The sequence below is a fragment of the Canis lupus genome, chromosome 6 (assembly GCF_003254725.2).
Source record: "Canis lupus dingo isolate Sandy chromosome 6, ASM325472v2, whole genome shotgun sequence".
Classification (NCBI taxonomy): Eukaryota; Metazoa; Chordata; class Mammalia; order Carnivora; family Canidae; genus Canis; species Canis lupus.
The window spans coordinates 77181784-77204664 of record NC_064248.1 but is presented as its reverse complement, the minus strand read 5'-3'; the positions used below and the strand labels follow the sequence as shown (position 1 = coordinate 77204664).

General features: G+C 48.8%; 1 protein-coding gene across 1 annotated transcript; it reads left to right on the top strand.

The window, feature by feature from the left end:
- Window positions 1-11427: 11427 nt before the first annotated feature.
- On the top strand, window positions 11428-14787 carry GADD45A (growth arrest and DNA damage inducible alpha). Its single transcript, XM_025418029.3, has 4 exons — window positions 11428-11619; window positions 11839-11940; window positions 12516-12750; window positions 14114-14787. Exons 1-4 carry the CDS (start codon window positions 11576-11578, stop codon window positions 14225-14227), a joined length of 495 nt encoding a protein of 164 aa, XP_025273814.1. The 5' UTR covers window positions 11428-11575; the 3' UTR covers window positions 14228-14787.
- Window positions 14788-22881: the final 8094 nt, after the last annotated feature.

The following is a 22881-nucleotide window of genomic DNA, read 5'->3' as shown; positions in this document are numbered from 1 at the left end:
TATATCTTGATTGGACTTTATATTTGGTTGGGTTAAATGAGCGTGTATATTCATCAAAAACTCATCAAATTGTGTACCTGCAGTCTGCGTCTTTCACTGAAAGTTTTGCCTCCATTAAAAATACTTTTTACAAAAGTAACACATGCTTATTTTATGAAACATTATCAAATAAAAGTAAGCAAAAACAAGAAAATCGACATGACCTGTAATCCCACCCCTCAAAAAGGAACGTGTTTACATTGTGACGTATGTCCCTCCACATTGTTCCGTTTTTTACATGAAACACACACTATGGATTCGTGCAGGGCGCCCCGTGGCTCTGGATTTTCTTAGAAACAGCATACTGAGAGCGTACGTAAAAGGTTCTTTACAGTTACTTCTTAAAGGATTCATTTGCTAAAACTACGTAAAAATCAGGATCCTCCATTTGTTTCCAGAACTTTCGGAGCCCATTTTCCATCCATGACCATCAACAGTGCTTAGGGAGTGCAACAGGCCGTTTGTCAAGAGGTCTCTTGACCCAGCGTGACCCTCAGGCTGTGGGGCCGAGATCGCCAAGCCCTGACCCCTGGACCAGCCGGGGACACCGCATCCCTAACCGGTGCCGGATTGGGGGGAGTTTGACTAAGGACGTGCCGGTGACAAAGTACCCTGAACAGCACCTCCGAGTTCTTCCGTCCCTCTCAGGTGAGACGCTGCCCGAAGTCCAAGGTGTGCATGTCACCCTCCTAGTCACTGTGCAGACGCTCATTCTGCTGGGACCGTGCACCTGTGCGCACCTGTGCACCCAGCGCCTGCGTTCTCCTGCCCCTCACAAGCCCCGCAGCCTGAGGTTGTGCACACTTGCACATCTGGCTCCCGGCCTCAAACCGCATCAGCCGCGGCCCACCACCAACACTTCGGAAAATCTGCTAAATCCAGTTCACCGAGGAGACGTGGGGAACCGGCAGGTGGGCCCCGCGGCCTCCTGAGGGTGCGGCACAGACTCCGACAGAGGAGGAGCCTTTGGAGCGACCCAGAAGGTGAGCCGAGCAAGGGCCCGAAACCAGACTGCGGGAGGGAGGCCCTTAGCCCCACACTTCTGCCCAGCGATGAAAGGCGGCCGCGGTGACAGCAGCCAGATGGAGATGGAATGACAACTGAGCTCACCACGGCCTCCCGGTCCTGGGCTCGGCCTGGGACGCAGGGGCGGCCACCTGGGGCTCCCGCCCTCCCCGCGCCCACCGTGCCCCCCGGGGCGCTCCTGGCAACCCTGGTCCCTGCGGCCAGGGAGGGGGGACCCAGGGCCGGGTCCCAGTGCCCACCCGTGTCCCTCCCACCCTCCCTGCGTCCGCCCTGCCCCCTAGGGTGCTCCTGGCGACCCTGGTCCCTGCGGCCCTGATGTCAGGAGGTCACAGATGGAGGACGAAGGGAATGGGGGGTTTCTCCAGTTTGGGAAGCACCTTGTTCTGTGCTGAGCAGGGGAGCTCCCGAGCACACGCGCACACGCGCACGGAGGAGGGGTCCGAGCACCCCCCCCACCATCCACTTGCACCATCCATGCGGCTGTCCACGCGCACCGTCCACGCGCACCACCCACACCAGCCGTCCCGCCGTCACGACGTGCTTTGGAGCCCGAAGGGTTAGACTCGGGAGCCCGACCGGCGGGCGCTGCCCTGCGTTCTGGGTGCGAGGTTCAGCCGCCGGGAGCTCCAGCCCTGGGGAGGACCGAGGCTAGACAGCGCGGCCTGTAGCCCTCGCAGGTGCACCCGCATCCTCCGCAAGAGGGCTGTGACCCGCAGGTGCCCGCGCAGACACGACCTTATCCCAGCACCACACACGTGATGAGCATTTAACAGATTTGCTGTTTTATATTAATAAATCACAAACCATGGGCAGCCCGGGTTCAGCGCTGCCTGCGGTCCAGGGCGTGACCCGGGGACTCGGGATCGAGTCCCACGTCGGGCTCCCTGCATGGGGCCTGCTTTTCAGGCTGCCTGTGTCTCTCTCTCTCTCTGTGTCTCTCATGAACAGATAAATAAAATCTTTGGAAAAAAAAAGATAAATCACATGCTGAGTTAGAAATGTTCTGAAACATCCCTTTGTGACTTGCCCCGTTACACACGGATTTCAGGAGAAAATCTTCTAAAGAGCTACACATGGGTTGAAATTTTGACATCTTAGATTCTGCGCTAATAAGTATTTTAGGTGAAACATTAGGTTATGTTTTAGATATAAAAACGTAGACAAGAGTGAAGGGAACATGTCATGGATGAGAAGATGTAACTTGCAAAAAAGTAAAATGCAGAGAACTGCCAAAGCCTCATGTTTACAGCCAGAACCAAAGAAATCAGGATTTACATTGTGGTTGGACCGAAGGCGGTGTGGCTTCAGGATCACAGATGGGCTTGTTTTCATAGTTTATGTAAAAGATATAAATCCAAACTTATAAAATGGAGTAGAGGGTCCAGTTGCCAGGGATAATGAGAGACACGCCAAATTAACCAAACTTAATTCAAATGGTCATTAAGCAATGACCCCACCTGGTTTTCAGTCGTTTTACCATCTGTTGCGGCTGTTTCTGCTCAGATGGGAGAGTTCCCACTACTCCCAGGTGCGACCTGTTTAAGACCCAGTGCCAAGCCCTGCTCTGCCGCACTCGGTGACCAGGCAATACATTAAGCTTAGTAAGGCAGGTTGCCACATAATCTCAACTAACTTACGGAAATGGATTGAAACTGTTGAAAATTGATGTCAAAGCAGGAGAATATGAATGTGTTTTTGATTCTTGACAAAGAGTATTTGTTGATTAAATTGTTAGGGCCCAGAAAAACAACATTTTTGTGGTAAAGTAAGATAGAAGTTTTCCAGTGGCTGTGAAAATCATAAAATAATTACAGAATGACAAAATTATTAAGCAAAAAAAAAAAAAAATGTTACAGCTGGAAGTGTCTTATAGGGCAGACTTTTTAGTTTCCAACCGTGACCAATGTGTGTCTCAGAGACTGTGGGTTGAGTTGGGGGAGAGGGATGAGAGGAGGCTGAAATCTGCACAACCCTGCCTCCCCTGCCCCATCCCTACCGGCTGCTGCAGCCAGCTTTTATCTCTCCATATGTAAGGATTATGCCTACTATTTATTTTGGGGAGAGAGAATTCCAAAAAAAAAAAAAAATTAAAAATAGTTGACAGATGGGGAAACTGAGATATGGAGCAGGTGAGCAGCCTGCCTATATCATGTGTCATTCAAGCCACATTCTTGAAAGGACATCAAATTAGATTTACATCGGCTGTGCGTGCAAAGCAGCCACATAAATCTGAATTTTACAGCATTATTTCAAAAATTCCCTAATTCACAGATATATAAAATATCAACAATCCAACGAATCTATAAATAGGCCGTCTTGTATCTGATGGTGATGTTTTCCTAGAATAGGGAGGGACAGCTTGCCAAGGGTGATGTTTCAGCTGAGAAAGCAAAATTTCTGACACATTTCTGCTTAGTGGTCAGCGATACTAATATGCCCTCCCCCTCCTATCTCTTAAGGGCATGAGCTAGAACATATGGCAAAAATCCTTACAGGTCAACAACAGAATGTTAAACACAATCCATCACTTTGCCACAAACTGATATGGTCCACAGAGCACAGGAGTAAAGTGTTCCTAATGGACAGCCAGATAACAGTGTGCTTACCACATTCTCTGGTTGCTAAAAATGAGGCTACTTGGGACCTTTACAATATGAAGCGAAGCAGTAGCCAGAGTCCTGTCAGCCTCCCCGAAGAGCCATCCAGAAATGGGTGCTTCAAAACCCCGTGGCCGAGACTCTCTTCGAAAGATCAGCCTTATAGGGTTTAACAGTGAATTGTCTTCTTTTAATATTTAACACCTTCCAGACCTTGAGATTAACATTTCATTGCCAAGGTAAAAGAGAACCAAAGAGAAAGATAAAAATGCACATTATTCACAGAACAGATTTTCTGAGCAATTTCAAATTACAAGCTCTACTGGCAAAAATTTTCAGTAAATAAGGATTAAATGCTATAAGCAAGCACTGATGTCAGAGGAAAAGGTAAGAGTTCAAATAGTACAGGATGCTTTTATTTTCCTTTATGCCTTGTTTCTTTGGTTTGCAGTGTCTTGAATATATTTCTTTAATTTCATCTCCATTGTGTTTCCTGTATGTTGCTTCTATAACAAAACACCACATCTTTACCCTTTTAAATCTCCTACTTCAAAACTCACCTTCATAAAACCTTTCAAGGTCGTTTTCCTCCTCATTATAATTTCTTTATGCTACATTAAAAGAATAAGACTTGAAGCTTGGCAATTAAGCACCTTTTAATCTCCTGGGTTTTATATGTGTATACAGTACAGACTGGTAGAGGTCACAAGTCCTTAGTTTACAAAATGGACCAGTTTATAGCTCCTGAAAAAAATATTTTAAAAACTGTCAGGTTGGGGATGGAGGAAGTATGCAGAAGAATATAAAATGCAGATAAAGGTACAGAACCCTCTGTAATTAAAAAAAATGCAACCAACAAAAATAATGTTCAATCAAAACATCTTCCTTTCCAACACATAAGACCAAAAGTTTACTTATAGCTTAATGTTCTAGTTCATTAATTATACCTTTGAATCTACACAACTTATTCATTCAACGGGGTCTGATTTAATATTTACTGAGAGCGCACTCTGTGCCAGGCACTATTCTAAACACTTAGGGATCAACCAGTGAACAAAACAAATCCTACTGCATTGAATTTGTACCAAGGGAGTAGAGATAGATAGTAGACAACATACAGAAGTAAGTCAAGGGAAACAAAAGCAAAAATGAACTCCTGGGATTTCATCAAGATAAAAAGCTTTTGCACAGCATAGGAAACAGTCAACAAAACTAAAAGACAATGGACAGAATGGGAGAAGATATTGGCAAACGACCTATCAGATAAAGGGCTAGTATCCAAGATCTGTAAAGAGCTTGTCAAACTCAACACCCAAAAAACAATAAATCCAATCAAGAAATGGACAGAAGACATGAACAGACATTTCTCCAGAGAAGGCCTACAAATGGCCAACAGACACGTGAAAAAATGCTCAACGTCACTCATCTTCAGGGAGATACAAATCAAAACCACAATGAGGTAGATACCAGTCAGAATGGCTAAAATTAGTAACTCAGAAACAACAGATATTGGCGAGAATGTGGAGAAAGGGAAGCCCTCTTGCACTGTTGATGGGAATGCAAGCTTGTGCAGCCGCTGTGGAGAACAGCGTGGAGGTTCCTCGAGAAGTTAAAAATAGAGCTACCCTGCGATTCAGCAATTGCACTAGTAGGAATTTATCCAAAGGATACGAATATAGTGATTTGAAGAGGCACCTGCATCCCAGTGTTTACAGTAGCAATGTCCACAATGGCCAAAATTTGGAAAAGGCCCAGATGTCCATCGACAGATGACCGGATAAAGATGTGCTGGGTATATGTATATATATATATATATGTACACATACATGCCTATATATATATATATATATATATATATATATATATATAAACACATACAATGGAATATTACTCCACCACTAAAAAAAAATGAAATCTTGCCATTTGCAATGATGTGGATGGAACTAGAGGATATTATGCTAATTGAAATAAGTCAGCCAGAGAAATACAAATACCATGTGATCTCACTCATATGTGGAATTTAAGAAACAAAACAGAGGATCAGAAGGGAAGGGAAGGAAAACTAAAATAAGATGAAAACAGGGAGGCAAGAGACTCTTTAACAAGAAGGGAATAAACAAAGTTGCTGGAGGGGAGGTGGGTGGGAGGATGGGGTAACTGGGTGATGGGCATTATTAAGGAGGGCACTTGGTGTGAGGAGCGCTGGGTGTTCTATGTAATTGAAGAATCACTAAATTCTACCCCAGAAACTAATACCACGCTCTATGTTAACTAATTTGAATTTAAATGAAATCTGCCTATCTATCAGAAAGTGACCACTGATATAATTTGCTGAAGAGAGAGGGAACAGGGCTTAGGAGATCAGACATGCTGGATACGGCAACCTCAGTGGTCAGGTCAGGCCTCTTTAAGAAGGGGACTTGAGGGGAGTGAGCAAAGTGGTTACCAGGAGAAAGGATATTCCAGGCAGGCAGTACAAAGACCCTGAGGCAAAAGGAAAGTCAGTGTGGCCAGAGGGGGCTGAGCCCAGGAGAGAGCAGTAGAAGATGAGATTGGAGATGGGAGCTGATATATATTTTTAACAACAGCTTTATTGAGCTGTAATTCACATTCCATATAATTTACCCTACATGCACTATTCAGTTGTTTTTCATATAGTAACAGAGCTGTGCAATTATCACTACCACCATTCCAGAGCATTTTGATCATGGTGGACAGATTTTGTAGGTTCTTTTAAGCCATAGTAAGCACTTTGCTTTTACTCTTAGCAAAAAGAGGGTCTAATATAAGTCTGGGCCAGAGAATCGACTGTGACTTGACTTGCTATTTATAGAATCGCTTTGGCTGCTGGAGGTAAGCAGAGGAAGGGCAAAAGCGGAGGCAGAGATCATTTATTGCAGTGATCCAGATGGGAGATGATGGTGGTGGTGGTGGCAGCCCTGAGAATTGGTTGAATTATTTTTCATTCTGAGGTAAGCTGATAGGATTCGCTGATGGACTGGATATGGGTTGTGAAGGAAAGAAGTCAAGGATGACACCACAGTTTGGAGGCTGAACAACGGGAAGGATGGAATTGCCATCGACCTATAGAAGGATAATCAGAAGGTCAACTTTTGTCATTTTAAGTCTGAGATGCTTATTGTATATTGAGACCGAGATGATGAGTAAGCCTGAGGTTCAAGAATGATGACTGGCCATATTGGAAGTATATTTGGGAGTTATCAGCATATAAATGTTTAAAGCCACGGATGAGGTCACCAAAAGAGCGAGTATAGGCAGAGAAGAGAAGAGGTCCAAGGACTGAGCTGTTAAGAGATGGGAAGAAGAAAACTTTGCAATTAAGTCATAGGTGAAAAGAATGATCTGTCTTCTTTCAGAGATAGAAAACTCAGGAACCTTTTCAACTACCATTGGCCAGTTACCACCTCAGACCACCTCCCTGCCTCACCAGTGATTAGTCCACCATTCAGGGACATTCACAGAGAGACCGTTCCTACTAAAATAAATGCCTCCTGACACTACTTGACTCAGTGGGGAGGTGAGGAATGGGGTGAGGGGGTCCTTCTAGCGAAGAATGTTCTAGTGAGTCTCTTCATTTGACACCTCAACTGGCAAGCTCCTGCATGGCTGGTGAAATGGGAACAGGTGATGTCAACACAAGGTGTTTGGCATAAGGCTCAAAGCAACAGCATGAGTCCACTGCCATGAATATTATATTAATAACTGAAGAGTATTTGCAAAGGGTAAAGATTTATTGAACACACGACGAGATGGCAGTGGGGGGCTCATGTTAGGTTTCTGATGCTATATAACAAACTACCCCAAACTTAGTGGCTTCTAGCAACATAACTCAGGTTATGATTTCACAGTTTCTGCAGGTCAGAAGGTCAGGCTCAGTTTGGCTCCCTTCTCACAATCTTACAAGGCTAAAATCAGTGTGACCCAGGCCTGCATCCTCATCTGAGGGACTGAGTAGGAATGGTTCATTTCTAAAGTCCCTCCGGGTGTTGGGTACTGCCGAATTCATGAAATTTGGCTTCTTCAGAGCCCGTGATGGAGAGTCTCTGATGCTTCTAGTCTCTCTTCAGGGAAGGCCTAAGCCCTCTTTCAAGGACTCACTTGATTAGGCCAGGCCCATCTAGCCTAATCTCCCTCTCAATTAACTCAGAGTCAGCTGATTAGGTACCTAATTGCATCTGTGAAATCCTTTCACCTTTGCCACAGAATGTAATATGATCATGGATGTGATAGCCCAGCACCATTGCCATATTCAGTTGGTTAGAAACAAGGCGTAGATTCTTTCCACACTCAAGGGAAGAGGAATATACAGAGCTTCACACCAGGGGTTAGAGATCATTGAGGTCATCTTAGCATTTGCCTACCACAGGGATAGTCCAAGAAGCTAAACATTTATGTTAAATTCAAGTGGAAACATTGATCCTAAAAAACAACACATTTTTAGGTGACAGTAAATTTTGTCTGAATGACCTTCTCTGGGAGAAAAAAATAAAGGAAATTCACAGCGTGCCTTTAGAAACTAGCTACACCAGACTTACAGAAAAAATATATCAGAAATCTTACGATTTTTAATAATAAAATATAATATAGTTATACTTAGGTAACTGTATCATAACTTAATGGATCTCCTTTAATATATAAAATGATCTGTCTAATACTGAAATAATAAACATCATATTTCCTTTGGATGTTATAGGATTGACTAAGTTTTGGGGAAAAAAGTTTTTCTACACTATAGAATCAGTAGTAGGAATACACTACACATATAATAAAAGCAAAGAAAAATATCAAAAAGACTCAACATGCACAGTAGGTAGCAGTAGTAAAATAATCTAACAATTCTTGAGTACATATTTTCATCTGGTTTCCAAATAAAACCATTTGGCATCCTTACAAATATTACTACAGGTCACTGTAGTCCTATGCAAGTCAAGTACTCGGGGTTACTTGGAATAGTTTTAAAATGATTTCACATATTAGAGTTATTTTTTAAAAAACATATGCACACAGGTTCTATACTGACTGCAGGACATTCCTCTGATCTCTCAATGGATAGCAACACCCCCCCCCCCAGGGGCTAATAAGTGCTTATGAAATAAATCCTCATCTGTGATCATTCTGATATATAGCTGTAACCTAACTGTAGGGAAATGGGGGCTCCTACTTTCAGCCAAGAGGACCACGGCTGGAAGACAATCCCTGATGAAACATTCTAGGCAGACTCAGCAATGAGGTGAAATGATGTAACATATCTGAGTCAGAAAGCATGACAAATGAGTATTTTTGAATACTGGGAGGCTAGGCTTAGCTCACAGAGAACCCATAACACTTGAAGAAGTCCCTTTCCCATGAGGCCAAATGTAGACCGCAGTATAGTTTCTGAGTGAGGGACTAAGCCCATGTTAAGAAATAACCACGTTATACCACATTTTCACTGTATACAGTTGACCTGGGTGGGGCATTATCAGGGCCGTGGCTCATTTGAATTGGCCTAAACAATACATGGGTTCTGTCCTACAGCTTCCGTTCAGATGACTAAAGTCATGGGACTTTCAGCACAGCTAGCTGATGACAGTGCACACTATTTTGTCCCAAAATCCAGTCCAAGCATGGGCATACCAATTAGATGGCAAACACTTTAAAGGCAAAGGACCAGGGATTGTACAGTTCTTGGTATACAGTGTGATACCAAAATTTTTTTTTAATCAGTTACAGGTGCAATATCTTAAAGAAGAGTCATGCACCGCACAGGACTGTTGGATCCTGAGATCTCGTTCAGCTCTCGGATTCTAGTCAACTTAATAAAACGTTGACTGTTTTGTCAAATGCAGAAACTGCATGAGATGCTGAGAACACTAAGTTCAGGAAGTCACAGGGCCTGCTATCAATAAACTCACATAATTCCCTAATTCTTTGTCACTTGCTGTGATCACACTTTCTTCCAAAGAACCTGTAAGAAACACCTAGTGGATAGAACCTTGAAGTTCCATAGAACACATTCAACAGTTTCCGAACGATGACTCAGGCCCTATTTGTAACTCGGGTTTGGTTTGCAGAACTGAAAGTATTTCAGCACCCACCTAGATTTCAGGTTTAAGGAATTCTTTAACAAAGGCATTACAAGTTAGGATTTAGGACACAGGTATGAAATCCACATGCACCCCTGGGTAAATTAGCCCTTGGCCATGGCCATTCCTTCACTCAAACACGGCCCCTTGCTGACGGTGCAGTTAGGGATTAAGTGCAAAATGTCAGCTCAAATAAATGAGCCAGAAAACCAACATATCACTTTTCTTTTCCACTAAATTAAGATCAAGAGAGCTGGAGAATATTTTGTCTAGAATGATACAAACATGCAGGTGCAAAAACTCCTATGCACCTTTGCAAAAAATTACTTCTCTGACCTCTGGCTATCCAGAGACCTTAATAATGCAAAGCACTGTTTCGAATGAGAGCATATGGGAGGCATTTTCACCACTTTTGGTGACTTCAATAGGTTTAAGACTTGTTTCTGCATTTATCGCATACACTCATAAAACAAAGGCGAGAACTTTCAACCTATGAAGTCAAAGTCTATCCACTGAAGTCTGCTTTTCAGAAGTGTGTAACTTCTGCTTGCTTTCCACCCACAGGTTGCCATTATCTCAAAGGTGAAATTTTAGCGTATGACTAAAAGGTCCTATAGCTGCAGCTTCATGATTCAGCATCTAACATCAATAACTCACAGTGAGATCACAGGCTCTCTGTGGAAGGTAGTGACATACTTGCCTTATGAAAGGAAGCTCAGGGCATATTGAGAGTATTTTGAATTTAGACTTGTGTGGGCGTCAGACGTGTGTGTCTCTTAGCTGGGGCGGTGCAGAAGGGTCCTCCTTTGGGAAAAGCTCTCGGGAAAGGTGAATTTGGGTCGTAAGTCTAGCAATTGCACATGCGGCCCCCCTCCTGACCACGGTTTCCAGAGTCACCCTGGGCAGGTGGGAAGCCTCTCTGCTTTCCGTGGAAAAGATTCCTGCTTGGTTCCGTGCCATTACCAAACACAAATGTGTTGATTTTTCTTTTTTGAGCTTCCAACCCTTGCAACCTTCCAAAAATAAATCAAACCAGCCATCAGGGCACCGAAATAATACTACTACTAATAAGCAGCTTTGCCTAGACTTACATAAACAACACTTCTGAAGTCAACTTTGCCCCAGAGGTCTGAAACACTCTTTTTATGTAACCTGCTTACTAATAATTACTAGACTTGGGTGCATTAGCCCTGGAAATAGACTTTAATAGCAACTGCTAAAAACAAAAGACATGAAACGACAATAAAAAAAAAATGTGCACCAACCAGAAAAACAGTTGGCAGCCTGCTCGGGGCTCAAGTGGAAGGCACCCCTCTGCCCCGCCGCTGCAGAGACCCCCCACCCTCCTCGGAGCCTCCCACCGGATCAGAGTCGGCTCCGGACCCGCCCCGCCCTCCCCCTCCCCGCCCCGCCCTCCCCCTCCCCGCCCCGCCCCCTAGGCCGCTCGCCCCGCCCCCTAGGCCGCCCGCCCCGCCCCCTAGGCCGCCCGCCTTCCGCGTGGCTCCGCCCCCTTCCGCTCCTCTCCCCGCGGGTCCTGGAGCCGGGGTCACATGGTCGGAGCAGGCTGATTTGCATAACCCAATGGCTGTGCGCATGCAAATGAGGCGGGTGGTGATTGGCTGCGGTCGGCCCCATAAGGGCGGCGAGGGGGCCTTTGTCCCAGTGGCTGCGGCGGCGGCGGCGGCGGGCGCAGGGGCGGGGCGGAGCGGGGCCGCGGACGGGCGGACGGACGGGCTGACGGACGCGGTGCAGACGCCAGGCGCCGCGCGCCCGCAGAGGCCCGAGCAGCCCGCACGCCGCGCCCTGGGGCGGACCCGCGGCTGCAATATGACTTTGGAGGAATTCTCGGCCGCGGAGCAGAAGAGCGAAAGGTAGGGCGGCGGCCTCCCGAGCGCCCCCCGCCCGCCCCGGGCACCGCCCCCGAGGCGCCGGCGGACTGACGGACGGACGGACGGACTGACGGACGGGCGGGCGGGCGGACGCGCCCCTCCCCGCGGGCCCTGGCGGCGGCCTCGGGGAGGGCGATGGGGTCGGAGGGCGGCTGGCGGGCCGGGCCTGGGCTGACGCGCCCCGCGCTGGCTCCCGGGCAGGATGGACAAGGTGGGGGACGCCCTGGAGGAGGTGCTCAGCAAAGCCCTGAGTCAGCGCACCATCACCGTCGGCGTGTACGAGGCGGCCAAGCTGCTCAACGTGTGAGTGGGGCCCCGCCCCCCAGGCGACCCCGCGGAGCCCCCACCTGCCCCGGGGAGCCCCCCGCCTGCCCCCGGGGAGTGAGTCTTACACCTGCCCCCCGGAGACCCCCCCCAGGCGACCCCGCGGAGCCCCCCACATGCCCCCGGGGAGTGAGTCTTACACCTGCCCCGGAGACCCCCCCCGAGGCGACCCCGCGGAGCCCCCCCACCTGCCCCCTGGAGAGCCCCTCCAGGCGACCCCGGGGGAGCCCTTCACCTGCCCCCGGGGAGCCCCCCACTTGCCCCCGGGGAGCCCCCCCACCTGCCCGCGGGGAGTGAGTCTTACACCTGCCCCGGAGACCCCCCCCCGAGGCGACCCCGCGGAGCCCCCCCACCTGCCCCCTGGAGAGCCCCTCCAGGCGACCCCGGGGGAGCCCTTCACCTGCCCCCGGGGAGCCCCCCCACCTGCCCGCGGGGAGTGAGTCCTCCACCTGCCCCCGCGGAGCCCCCCACCTGGCCCGGGGGCGGGGGGCGGCGGGCGGGCGCGACCCTGGGACCCCGGGGCCTGCGCGCTCAGCCGCCCCCGCCGCCCGCAGCGACCCGGACAACGTGGTGCTGTGCCTGCTGGCGGCCGACGAGGACGACGACAGGGACGTGGCGCTGCAGATCCACTTCACCCTGATCCAGGCCTTCTGCTGCGAGAACGACATCGACATCCTGCGCGTCAGCAACCCGGGCCGCCTGGCCGAGCTGCTGCTCCTCGAGCCCCACGCCGGCCCCGCGAGCGAGGGCGCCGAGCAGCCCCCGGACCTGCACTGCGTCCTGGTGACGGTGAGGGGGGGCATGGGGGTGCGCGGGGTTGCACGGGGGAAGGGCCGGACCGTCCTGGTGACGGTGAGGCGGGGGGGGGGGGCGCGGGGGTGCACGGGGCTGGGGGTGGTGCGCGGGGAAAGGCCTGACCGTCCTGGTGACGGTGAGGCGGGGAGGGGGGGGGGTGGTGCGCGGGGGTGCACGGGGAAGGGCCGGACCGTCCTGGTGACGGTGAGGCGGGGGGGGGAGCACGGGGGTGCACGGGGCTGGGGGTGGTGCACAGGGGGGTGCACGGGGTCGGGGGGTGATGCATGGGGGGTGGTGCACAGGGGTGCGGAGGTGGTGCACGGGGGAAGGGCCGGACCGTCCTGGTGACGGCGGGGGGGGCGGGGCGCAGGGGTGCACCGGGTCCTGGTGCCGGTGAGCCCCGGGGTCGGTGGCGGGGCCGAGCTCCCGACCGCAGCCGACAGGTGTGGCCCCATCCCGGCGGGCGGGCGGGCCGGGACGTGTCCGAGCACGCGGGAGCCGCGGGGGAAGGAGCCTCGTGAGTCAGCAGGGCGGCCCCTCCCCACCTCCGCGGCGCTGCCTCCCGTGACCGACTCCCTTAGCAGGCAGATTAGGTTCAGCCAAATAAATTCCTGGCTCCCCCTCATTAAGGAGTCGGCTTCGTCCTCCAGCGCTCCAAGCTAAAAATAGAAGTGGTGTAGGAGACCGACCTTATTAATTCCCTAGAAATACACGAAGAGGACGGAATGGGGATTGTTTTTTATTTGCAATCTTGGATTTTTTTTTAATGGACCCCCCCCCCCCATGACTACCTTTGGTGGGAAGATGACTTGTGTTTCCAGAGATAAATAGGACAGTTTTGTCTTTTACATTCTGCTACTTATGGGCTGGTCTAGGTAAGTGGCGGCTTAATCATTTTGCGTGTCCTGAAAACTACCACCCTGTCTTTGGGGAGGATGACAGGTGGCAGTTCCAGCGAACTGTTAGGGGCTCGCCTCTCCCTGGGCTCGGGGCATGGAGATCTTTGTCCGAGCTGTTTCTCGCTCAGGTGGCTTCCAGGGGACAAGCCTCTGAATGCTACTCTGCTACTTTCCTGCAAAAACGCAGTAAACATTCTGCAGTCCCATGTACGCGGTGCGGAGGGCTGCACGCATGCAGGCTTGCAGGGTGTGCTTTAGAGCATTACGTAGTGGTTTCCCCAGAAATCAGCTACCAAGAAAAAAGTTGATCTTTTTATGGTTGTAACTGGTCTCTTGTCACACAGCCAAAGTACAGAATGCTCAAGTTGTCTTTCCCTCGAAATGAGTGTAATTATTAGCAAATGTTGCCTTTTTTTTCTTTTTTAATAGTAAATGTATTTTTCTCAATTTGTTTCCAGAATCCCCATTCCTCACAGTGGAAGGATCCTGCCTTAAGTCAACTTATTTGTTTTTGCCGGGAAAGTCGCTACATGGATCAGTGGGTTCCAGTGATTAACCTCCCTGAGCGGTGATGGCATCTGAATGAAAATAACTGAACCAAATTGCACTGAAGTTTTGAAATACCTTTGTAGTTACTCAAGCAGTTACTCCCCACACTGATGCAAGGATTACAGAAACTGATGTCAAGGGGCTGAGTGAGTTCAACTACAGATTCCGGGGGCCCGGAGCTAGATGACTTTGCAGATGGAAAGAGGTGAAAATGAAGAAGGAAGCTATGTTGAAACAAATACAAGTCAAAAGGAACAAAAATTACAAAGAACCACGCAGGAAGGAAAACAAACTATGTATTAATTTAGGATGGTTGAGTTACATTTAAATAAACCAAATGTGCTTTGTTAAAGTTCAAATGTGCAGCAGTAGCTTGGGTATTTTTGGTTTATATGCCCTCAAGTAAAAGAAAAGCAGAAAGGGTTAATCCTATTTTAAAACCATATTTTATTGTATTTTGATGAGATGTTAAATTCTCAAAAGTTTTATTATAAATTGTACTAAGTTATTTTATGACAGGAGAAGTTATTTATGCTATAAATTTTTTGAAACACAATACCTACAATAAACTGGTATGGAATAATTGCATCGTTTCTTAATGTGTGCTTTTGTTTCTTTTAACTCGGAATGTATTTTAAACAAGTTTTTTTTTATATGGAAAAATTAAAACCCTTCTGAAATCATCTATCTGTAGTATATGTGTCTCTACATGGATAACTAGGTGTGCATGTATGTATATATTTCTGCTTCTAGACGTTTGTGCTGGACGTGGCATAGTTTTATTACTTTAACAGACATTTTACTGGTGCCCTACTCTACACTATGTGCAAAGTCCAAAAACCAAAGGTGGTTTAAGAGGAGTTGGGGTTGCAGTTAGGGAAGTGTTAGAGATTACACTTGCAAAAAAAAAACCCAAAAAAACTGAATAATCGTTGTTTGGTGACCCTAATGTCCTAGGAAGCATATATGCAAAATGCTAAGGAAGCAAAGAGGAGCAAGTGATCCAAGTTACTTGCAAGACCAGAGAAGGCTCACAGTGGAGACATCACTTTCTGTGGGTCTTTAAACTCGAGTTTCACTTCCCCAGCTAGAGAGGAAAAGGATGTTGGTGGCAGCAACACTGGTCTGTGCAAAGGTGTGGAAGCCCTGAAAGACCAAACCCTGCGGAGGAACAAAGGCTGGTTGTGGGCGCCTCCGGTGCAGAGGGGAAGGCAGAGATCAGGTGTGGGGGGGGGGGTCGGTTAGGCCCCGGCTCCGAAGGGCATCCTGTGTCCCCCTGCAGCACGGGCTTCCTCCCGTAAACTCTGGGGACTCAGCAGAGGCCTTCACGCCGGGAGTGACGGGACCAGTGTTCGGGGGAGATAACACGGGGCTGAAAGGGGGGGTGCTGGGATAAGAGGCTGGAGGTGACGTGATCAGGGAGTGACCAGCAGTCCAAGGCTGTGCAGCTTGCAGAGCCGTGTTTAAGGAACAAACAGGGACGTGGCCTGGGAAGGCTCCTGGGGCCTCCTCTCGGGAGCTCCGGGTCTTTCTGCGGAACATCCCTGCCGCGGTTTCAGGGCTCTGCTTAAAGTAGAGGAGACGCGGGAGAAGAGCGCAGGACCAGAGGCTTCAGCAGGACAGTCCCCTCCAGCTGGAGCAGCCGCCCGATAAGCAGAGGCAGCCGTCCCCGTGGGCGCCGCCGAGGAAAGCAAAAGTGCTTACTGAGGAGAAGCCGAACATAGCTTTAGTCCGCAGGATTTTTTTGTTGTTTTTGCTTATTTGGCAAATGGCACCCCGCACGGCTCCCCCGCCATCTGTCTCCCGTCCTTGTCATGACCACTTGGAATTATAGGAAAAAATAGTCGGGAGAGAAACCAAACCAACTAATGGTAACAAAAGTTCCAAGTTTCTGCGACTTATGAATAGCCTAGACCCAGGAGCCCTTCACCTCGCAATAAAGTCTCCGCTTTTTCATATCTGCTAGAAATGTAGGCTTTTAGGCTTTTCTTAAAGATTGATTTATTTATGATAGACACAGAGAGAGAGAGAGAGAGGCAGAGACACAGGAGGAGGGAGAAGCAGGCTCCAAGCAGGGAGCCCGACGTGGGACTCGATCCCAGGACCTCGGGGTCATGCCCTGGGCCAAAGGCAGGTGCTAAACCGCCGAGCCACGCAGGGATCCCCTAGGCCTTGTTTAAGCTCATTGCATTTTATTTCAGCTGATGCCCGGTCCAAAACGGAAGTGGCATATAACACGTGTTTTATCGAAAGATGGAGCACAGGGAGTTTTGAATAGGATTTTCTTACCTTCCTAAGGATTTTCAATCCTCTTCCAGTTGCTTGAGTAAGAACCCTGGCAAAGGGGCGCCTGGTGGCTCAGTCTGTTAAGCGGCTGCCTTCGCCGGCTCAGGCCGTGATCCCAGGTCCTGGGATGGAGTCCTGGGGCAGCTCCCTGCTCAGCGGGGGCCGGGGAGCTGCTCTCCCTCTCCCTCTGCTGCTCCCCCTGCTCGCGCTTGCTAGCTCGCTCTTTCAAATAAATAAATAAGACTTAAAAAAATTTAAAAAAACAACCCTTGCAAAAACGAGTGACTTAAGCCAGGAAAGCAGAGATGAGAGCAGCAGTGTTGGTGTAAAGACCACAGAGAGCTGCCAGCGCCAAGTCCTCTGCGCCTCATCCCCATCTGTGAAACGGAGGTAAAATGACCCAGAGTTGTTCCCTCTTCTACAAAACCTTACCTCCCCTAGATGTAAGAGCTCATGTCGGCTTCACAACTGCAGCCCAAGGTCTAGTGCTCTTCTCAGCAAGCCGTAGGTATTGCATTAATATCTGTTGACTCAACGAATGATCTAGAAATAAATGCAAACCACCTGGCTCCTGAGCGGTGCTCAATAGGGCCCATTACTGAAACGCAGGTGACAGCAATCGGGAGCCTAAAGACCCTCACACAGGCTTCCCCGATGCCTTAAAACATATTTGTCTTGAGAAAGGGGGAGTTTCAAATCTATAAATTCATAGAGCTTAGAGATACGAAGCCGCAGTATCCGTTCTTCAGATTGTTTTGTTTCGGGAAGATCCCAACAGTAAAGCAAAACTGTTTTTTGTTTTGTTGTTTTGTTTTTTGCTTTTTAATTCTAACTGCTGTTATTCTGACAGCATAGCACAGAGTTAACGCGGCCTTGAGAACCCCAATCGTTGAAGCAGTGGAGTCGATTGGAAGCAAGCGTGCAATTCCCTGGGCAACGTCTGCCTCTGACTGATGTTAATATTCTTCGCTTGTTGCCTTAAGTGCTATTAAGCCCACTTATTGCAAGTAGGTGGAAATGTTACCGCAGGAACAAAAGGCCCTTCGTCTACCTCCGGGGTGTTGTATGTGGAAAATACCTATTTATCCCCCGCAACTTCACTTCAGTGTCCAAGAGGCGGCGGCGGTATTTACGACGATCAACCAAGGTCCTAAGTTAAACTTCTGTAATAAAGGGACTCCTGAAGGTAACGGATCTCCTATAATATATCATTTCCCGACTAAATAAAAAAGGGTTATTTCTAGGAAAGAGCACTTGGGTCCTGCCAACGGAAGCAGCATTTCCAAAGCATCTTTTGAGATGCTTTACTGTAACGCTTGTGAAATCATCGTTTCCTTAATTGTCAACTCTGCAGATTAAATTTTATTCTTTGACATGTGGCAATAGGCTGCAGGCAGGGAGACGGGTTTCTTTGAAATGAACAAAACTCCCGACGGCGTGATTTAATGTGGGACCAGCGTCCCTCAGATTGAATTGAATCTTTTTCTTTCTTTTTAACAATCCTTAGAAAAACTTAAGAAACTGCGAAAAGGCTGTGTTCATGAAGAACACCAAGAAATACGTGGGGAGTGTTCACTCTGGGCAAGGAACCGGGTGGTTATGGTGGGAAAATCGGGCACCTACTCTGGCCTCAAGGGACCTCAAGCAATGAGACCCGAGACCCGTACATCAAAGATCTAATCGAAAGCAGGGAGGGCGGGGTAACAGGAAAGGCCCAAGGAACTGCGAGTGGGAGAAGCCTCTGGAGGGCCCATGGGGATGGCGGGGAGCCCTCCCATCAGACGCGGGCTTTGTATTTTTGCAAACCACAGAAATTACTTAATTGACTACGGATCTGGTCCTGCGACAGGTGCCACAGAGGTCACGTAGATGTAGCCGAGGGGGCTGTTTGACCTTAGGGTTACAATCAAATAAGAAAAATCAAGGTCGGCCCATTTATTCCTTTAACACTATTGATTGAAAGGAGGTGCCTGGCATCCTGTGTTAGGTCCTGGGGTACGAAAGGGAGAAAGCAAGGTCCCTGCCTCTAGTGGCGATGCCTGACGACCGAGGCAGGGGTGGGACGTGGGATGTGATGATGTGAGTGCTCCCGGGGGGGGGGGCTTCCCAGCCAGTGAGCCCTGCAGGACGGGGTCCTCCCAGCGGACCCTGCAAAGTCCTAGGAGGGGCAGCTGCAGTCGGAAGGCATGGGGCGAGCTTCTGGGGCCAAGGACACGTTCAGAGCCTACTACGGGCTGAGCGTGGCTCTAAGCTCCTCACTCCCAGCGACTGTGAAGCAGGGACTACTTGGAAGATGAGGAGTCTGGGACGCAGAGGGGGAAGTCTGCCCAGAGCCCCGCTGCCAGGAAGCCCCAACCCCAGGACGCAGACGGAGGCAAGCCGGCTCTAGGATCCACGTTTTTCCAACAATAGGTGATGAACTGGGAAGGCTGGTGGGAGCCAGGCCACGAAGGGCCCTACAAGTCAGCCTTTTCAATCACTTAATTAAAAAAAATTTTTTTTTAAGCCTTTAAAGGTAACCGTTAACACTGGGGGAAGAGGCAGGTGCTGTCACTAGAGTGAGAGGCGAGGAAAAGATGCGATGGCTCCCGAGGTCCTCGTGCAAAACCTGGCAGCTAAGAGAAGTCTGGCTGGCAAATGCTTAAATTTTTAAAAAATCAGTTGTCAACATTCACACGAGGAGGCATTTTTTTAGAAGAATTCTGATTTCTATTACCATGCCGGGGAGGCGCCTCCCTTTAGAGGAGGACTTCGTGTTTGCCCCGGGCTTCACCCCTGTGGGGGGCCTGCTGGCCCCCTTGGGCTTCCCGTCCTAATCCTTTTGAGCACAGGATTCAACTTTCCCCCCAACAATTCACATCTCTCCGCCTGGGGCTCCGGGTTTTGCTGTATAAAGTGAGGTGTTTGCATTGTCAGATTTTCTCAATTGTCCTGCTGACAGTAAAGCCCCAGGGCTTCAGGACCCTCCTGGAGCTTCAGGTTGAATGGGGTCCAGAGCAGGCTCAGCTCCGGGCAACTCATTAGGGGAGCGTGAGACAGCTCGAGGCTCTTCCCCCCCCCCCCCCAGAAGGTCAGCAGGAGCCCCACAGACCCGGGGTTGGGGGGCCTCCCTGACGCAGGCCCTGGGGGCTGAGGGCCCTGGGGGCTGAGTGGGGCCTTCTCTGCCTGGCCCAAGAGATTCCGGGAGGAGCTGTAACCAAGAAGGATGTGCTCCCGGAGGACACAGATTTGCTAGTTTCCTACAGGGACTGTTGTGGAGTCTCGGGACGCCCCGCACCCTGAGCGGCCCTGAGCCACTGAGCAGCTATCGGCTGTGCGCTGGACGTGCCTCGGTGGGTTGGGAGGACCCTGCCCAGCTTGGCCCCGGCCCAGGATGGGGGACCCTGCCCAGCTTGGCCCCGGCCCGGGACAGGGGACCCTGCCCAGCTTGTCCCTGGGATGGGGGACCCTGTCCAGCTTGGTCCCAGCCCAGGCTGCAAGGTGGGAGCTGAGCAGGGAGTCAGTTCATATTTTTCTTTTTCTTTTTTAGTTCATATTTTTCTGATAGCACTTTGTGGCTATAACACACTTTCACATTTTACTTTTTTATGAAGATTTTATTTATTTCTTCACGAGAGACACAGAGGCAGAGGCTCAGGCCGAGGGAGAAGCAGGCTCCCCGCGGAGCCCCACGCAGGACTTGATCCCGGGACCCGGGTCACAGCCTGGGCACCCCCGCTGAGCCCCCCGGGGCTCTGCCTTCACATTTATTGACTTGGTTGCTCGCTGAAGCAGCTGAGGCTTGGAGAGGCTCCCCCAGGGTCACAGGGCGAGGAAGAGCGAGCCTCAGGGTGTTACGGTGAAGTCCGGGCGTCTGTCTGAGGCGGGAGGCCGCAGGGTCAGCCTGGGGGACGGGACCAAGTGGATCTGAGCCTCCCGGGAAGTGGGCAGCACCTCGGCTAAAGGAGCCCCCCCAAGGACACGGTCCCCTGCCGCCCTCTCCCTCGTCCTGGACCTCATCACAGAGGGGTGGTCCGCGTGCCCCCAACGTGCTTTATCCTAACACGACGCCTACGGCCAAGTGTCCAGGAGGAACCTACTACGCGCACTTTCTCGGCGTCACCCCTTAACTCCAACGGCCTCCCCGTTCGTCATTGTACTGCGGTCACCCAGGCAATCCTTTCACGAGCATCGGCTCACCTGGAGGGGAGCCTCCTGACCTCAGGTCGCCCCCGGCACGACTGTCAAGGATGGAGCTGGCCACACAGCCGGCCCGTACGGCCAGGAAGGCCTGGGCGAGGGTCCTCGATCCTGTAGCTGGAACCCGGGCAGGTTAATGTACCTTCTCTGGGCCTCAGTGATTTCCCCTGTAAAATGGGAGAATGAACAAGGCGTATTTCATTGGTTTGTTGCGAGGATTAAAGGGATCGTGTGTGGAAAACACTTAGGTCAGTTCCTGGAGGTGCCTGACACGTGTCACCTAATGACGATGACGCCTCCCACGAGTGATTTTCTGTGTATAGGTGCCATGCAGGTATTCTATGTAATACTCTGTATTTGCAAAGTAGAGAGTGAGTCAAAGAAAAAAGAACACCCCCCCAAAAAAAAACCTCGTAAGCCAACAGTGGGGACAATGAGAAGACAGCATCCAATTAGACTGTCTTCATTTCGACTAAGCTAGTTTCTCCTCCGTTTCTGTTAATTTGGTTCTTCGTCGCTCTTACCAATTTGGGTGCCTTCTGTTTCTTTTGTTGTCTGACGGCTGAGGCCGGGACTTCCAGTACCGTGTTGAACAGCAGCGTGGACGTCCCTGCCGTGCTCCGGGCCTGAGGGGAAAGCGCTCAGATCTCCCCCATTGAGGATGATGTTTGCTGTGGGTTTTTCCAGACGCGGCCTTGATCACGTTCAGGTGTATTCTTCAAGCCCACTTTGAGGGCTTTGATCGTGATTGGGTGTTTACTCTGTCAAATGCTTTTTTTCTGCATCTATTGAAATGATCATACGGTTTTTATCCTTTCTCCCAGGAAAAATCCCATTTGATCATGGTCCATGATACTTTTTACTGTATTATCGGATTTGGTTTGCTAGTATTTTTGTTAAGGATCTTTGCTTCTGTGTTCATCAGAGATCTTGGCCTGTAGTTCTCTTTGTGGCGTCTTTATTCTCGTTTTGGGATAGCTGACATCATAGAGTGAATGTGGAGGTTTTCCTTCTACTTTTTGAAATAGTTTGATTAAATGTTTAAATATTTGGTAGAGTTCACCTGAGAGCCATCTGGTCCTGGACTTTTGTTTGTGAGTAGTTTTTTGATTACTCATTTAATCTCCTTAATGGTAATTGGTCTGTTCAAATTTTTTGTTTCTTCCTGCTTCAGTTTTGGGAGGTTATGTTCCTAAGACTTTACCCATTTCTTCTAGGTTGTCTAATTTTTCTAAGTTAGACATATATTTATAATATGTCTATTCATATAATATTCTCTTAAATTCTCTTCATAATATTCTCTTAAAATTGTATTTCTGTGGTGTTGGTTGTTATTTCTCCTCTTTCATTTTTGATTTTTATCAAAATGATTTTATCATTTTTGATTTTCTATCTTTCTCTATTAGTCTGGCTAGAGGTTTATCCATTTTGTTAATTTTTTCAAAAAAAGAGCTCTTTGTTTCATTGACCTGTTATATGTGTGTGTGTGTGTGTGTGTGTGTGTGTGTGTGTGTGTGTGTGTTTTCTATATCATTTATTTCTGCTCTTCCTTCTTCATTCTGCTGGTTTTGGGTTTTGTTTTTCTAGTTCCTTCAGGTGTAAGGTTAAGTTGTTTATTTGAGACTTGCTTCTTGAGTTAGGCCTGTGTTGCTATAAACTTCCCTCTTAGAACAGCCTTTGCTGTATCACAAGGGTTTAGACCATTATGTTTTAATTTTCATCCGTTTCCATGTACTTTTTGATTTCTTCTCTTCTTTTCTTGTTTGATTCATTTATTGCTTTGTAGGATGTTATTTAGCCTTCATGTATTTGTGGTATTCCCAGGTTTTTTTTTTTTTTTTTTTTTTTTTTTTTGTGGTTGATTTCTAGTTTCATAGTATTGTGGTCAGAAAAGATGCATGGTATGGCTTTGATCTTTTTGAATTTGTTGAGGCTTGTTTTGTGGCCTAATATGTGACCTATTCTGGAGAATGTTCCATGTGTACTTGAAAAGAATATGTATTCTACTGTTTTATGGTGGAATGTTCTGAATATATCTTAAGTCCATCTGGCCCAGTGTATCATTCAAAACCACCGTTTCCTTGTTGGTTTTCTGTTTGGATGATCCTTCCATTGAGGTGAGTGGGGTGTTAAAGTCCTTTACTATTGTTGTATTATTATTGAATAGTTCCTTTATGTTTGTTCTTAGATGCTACATGTGTTTTGGGTGCTC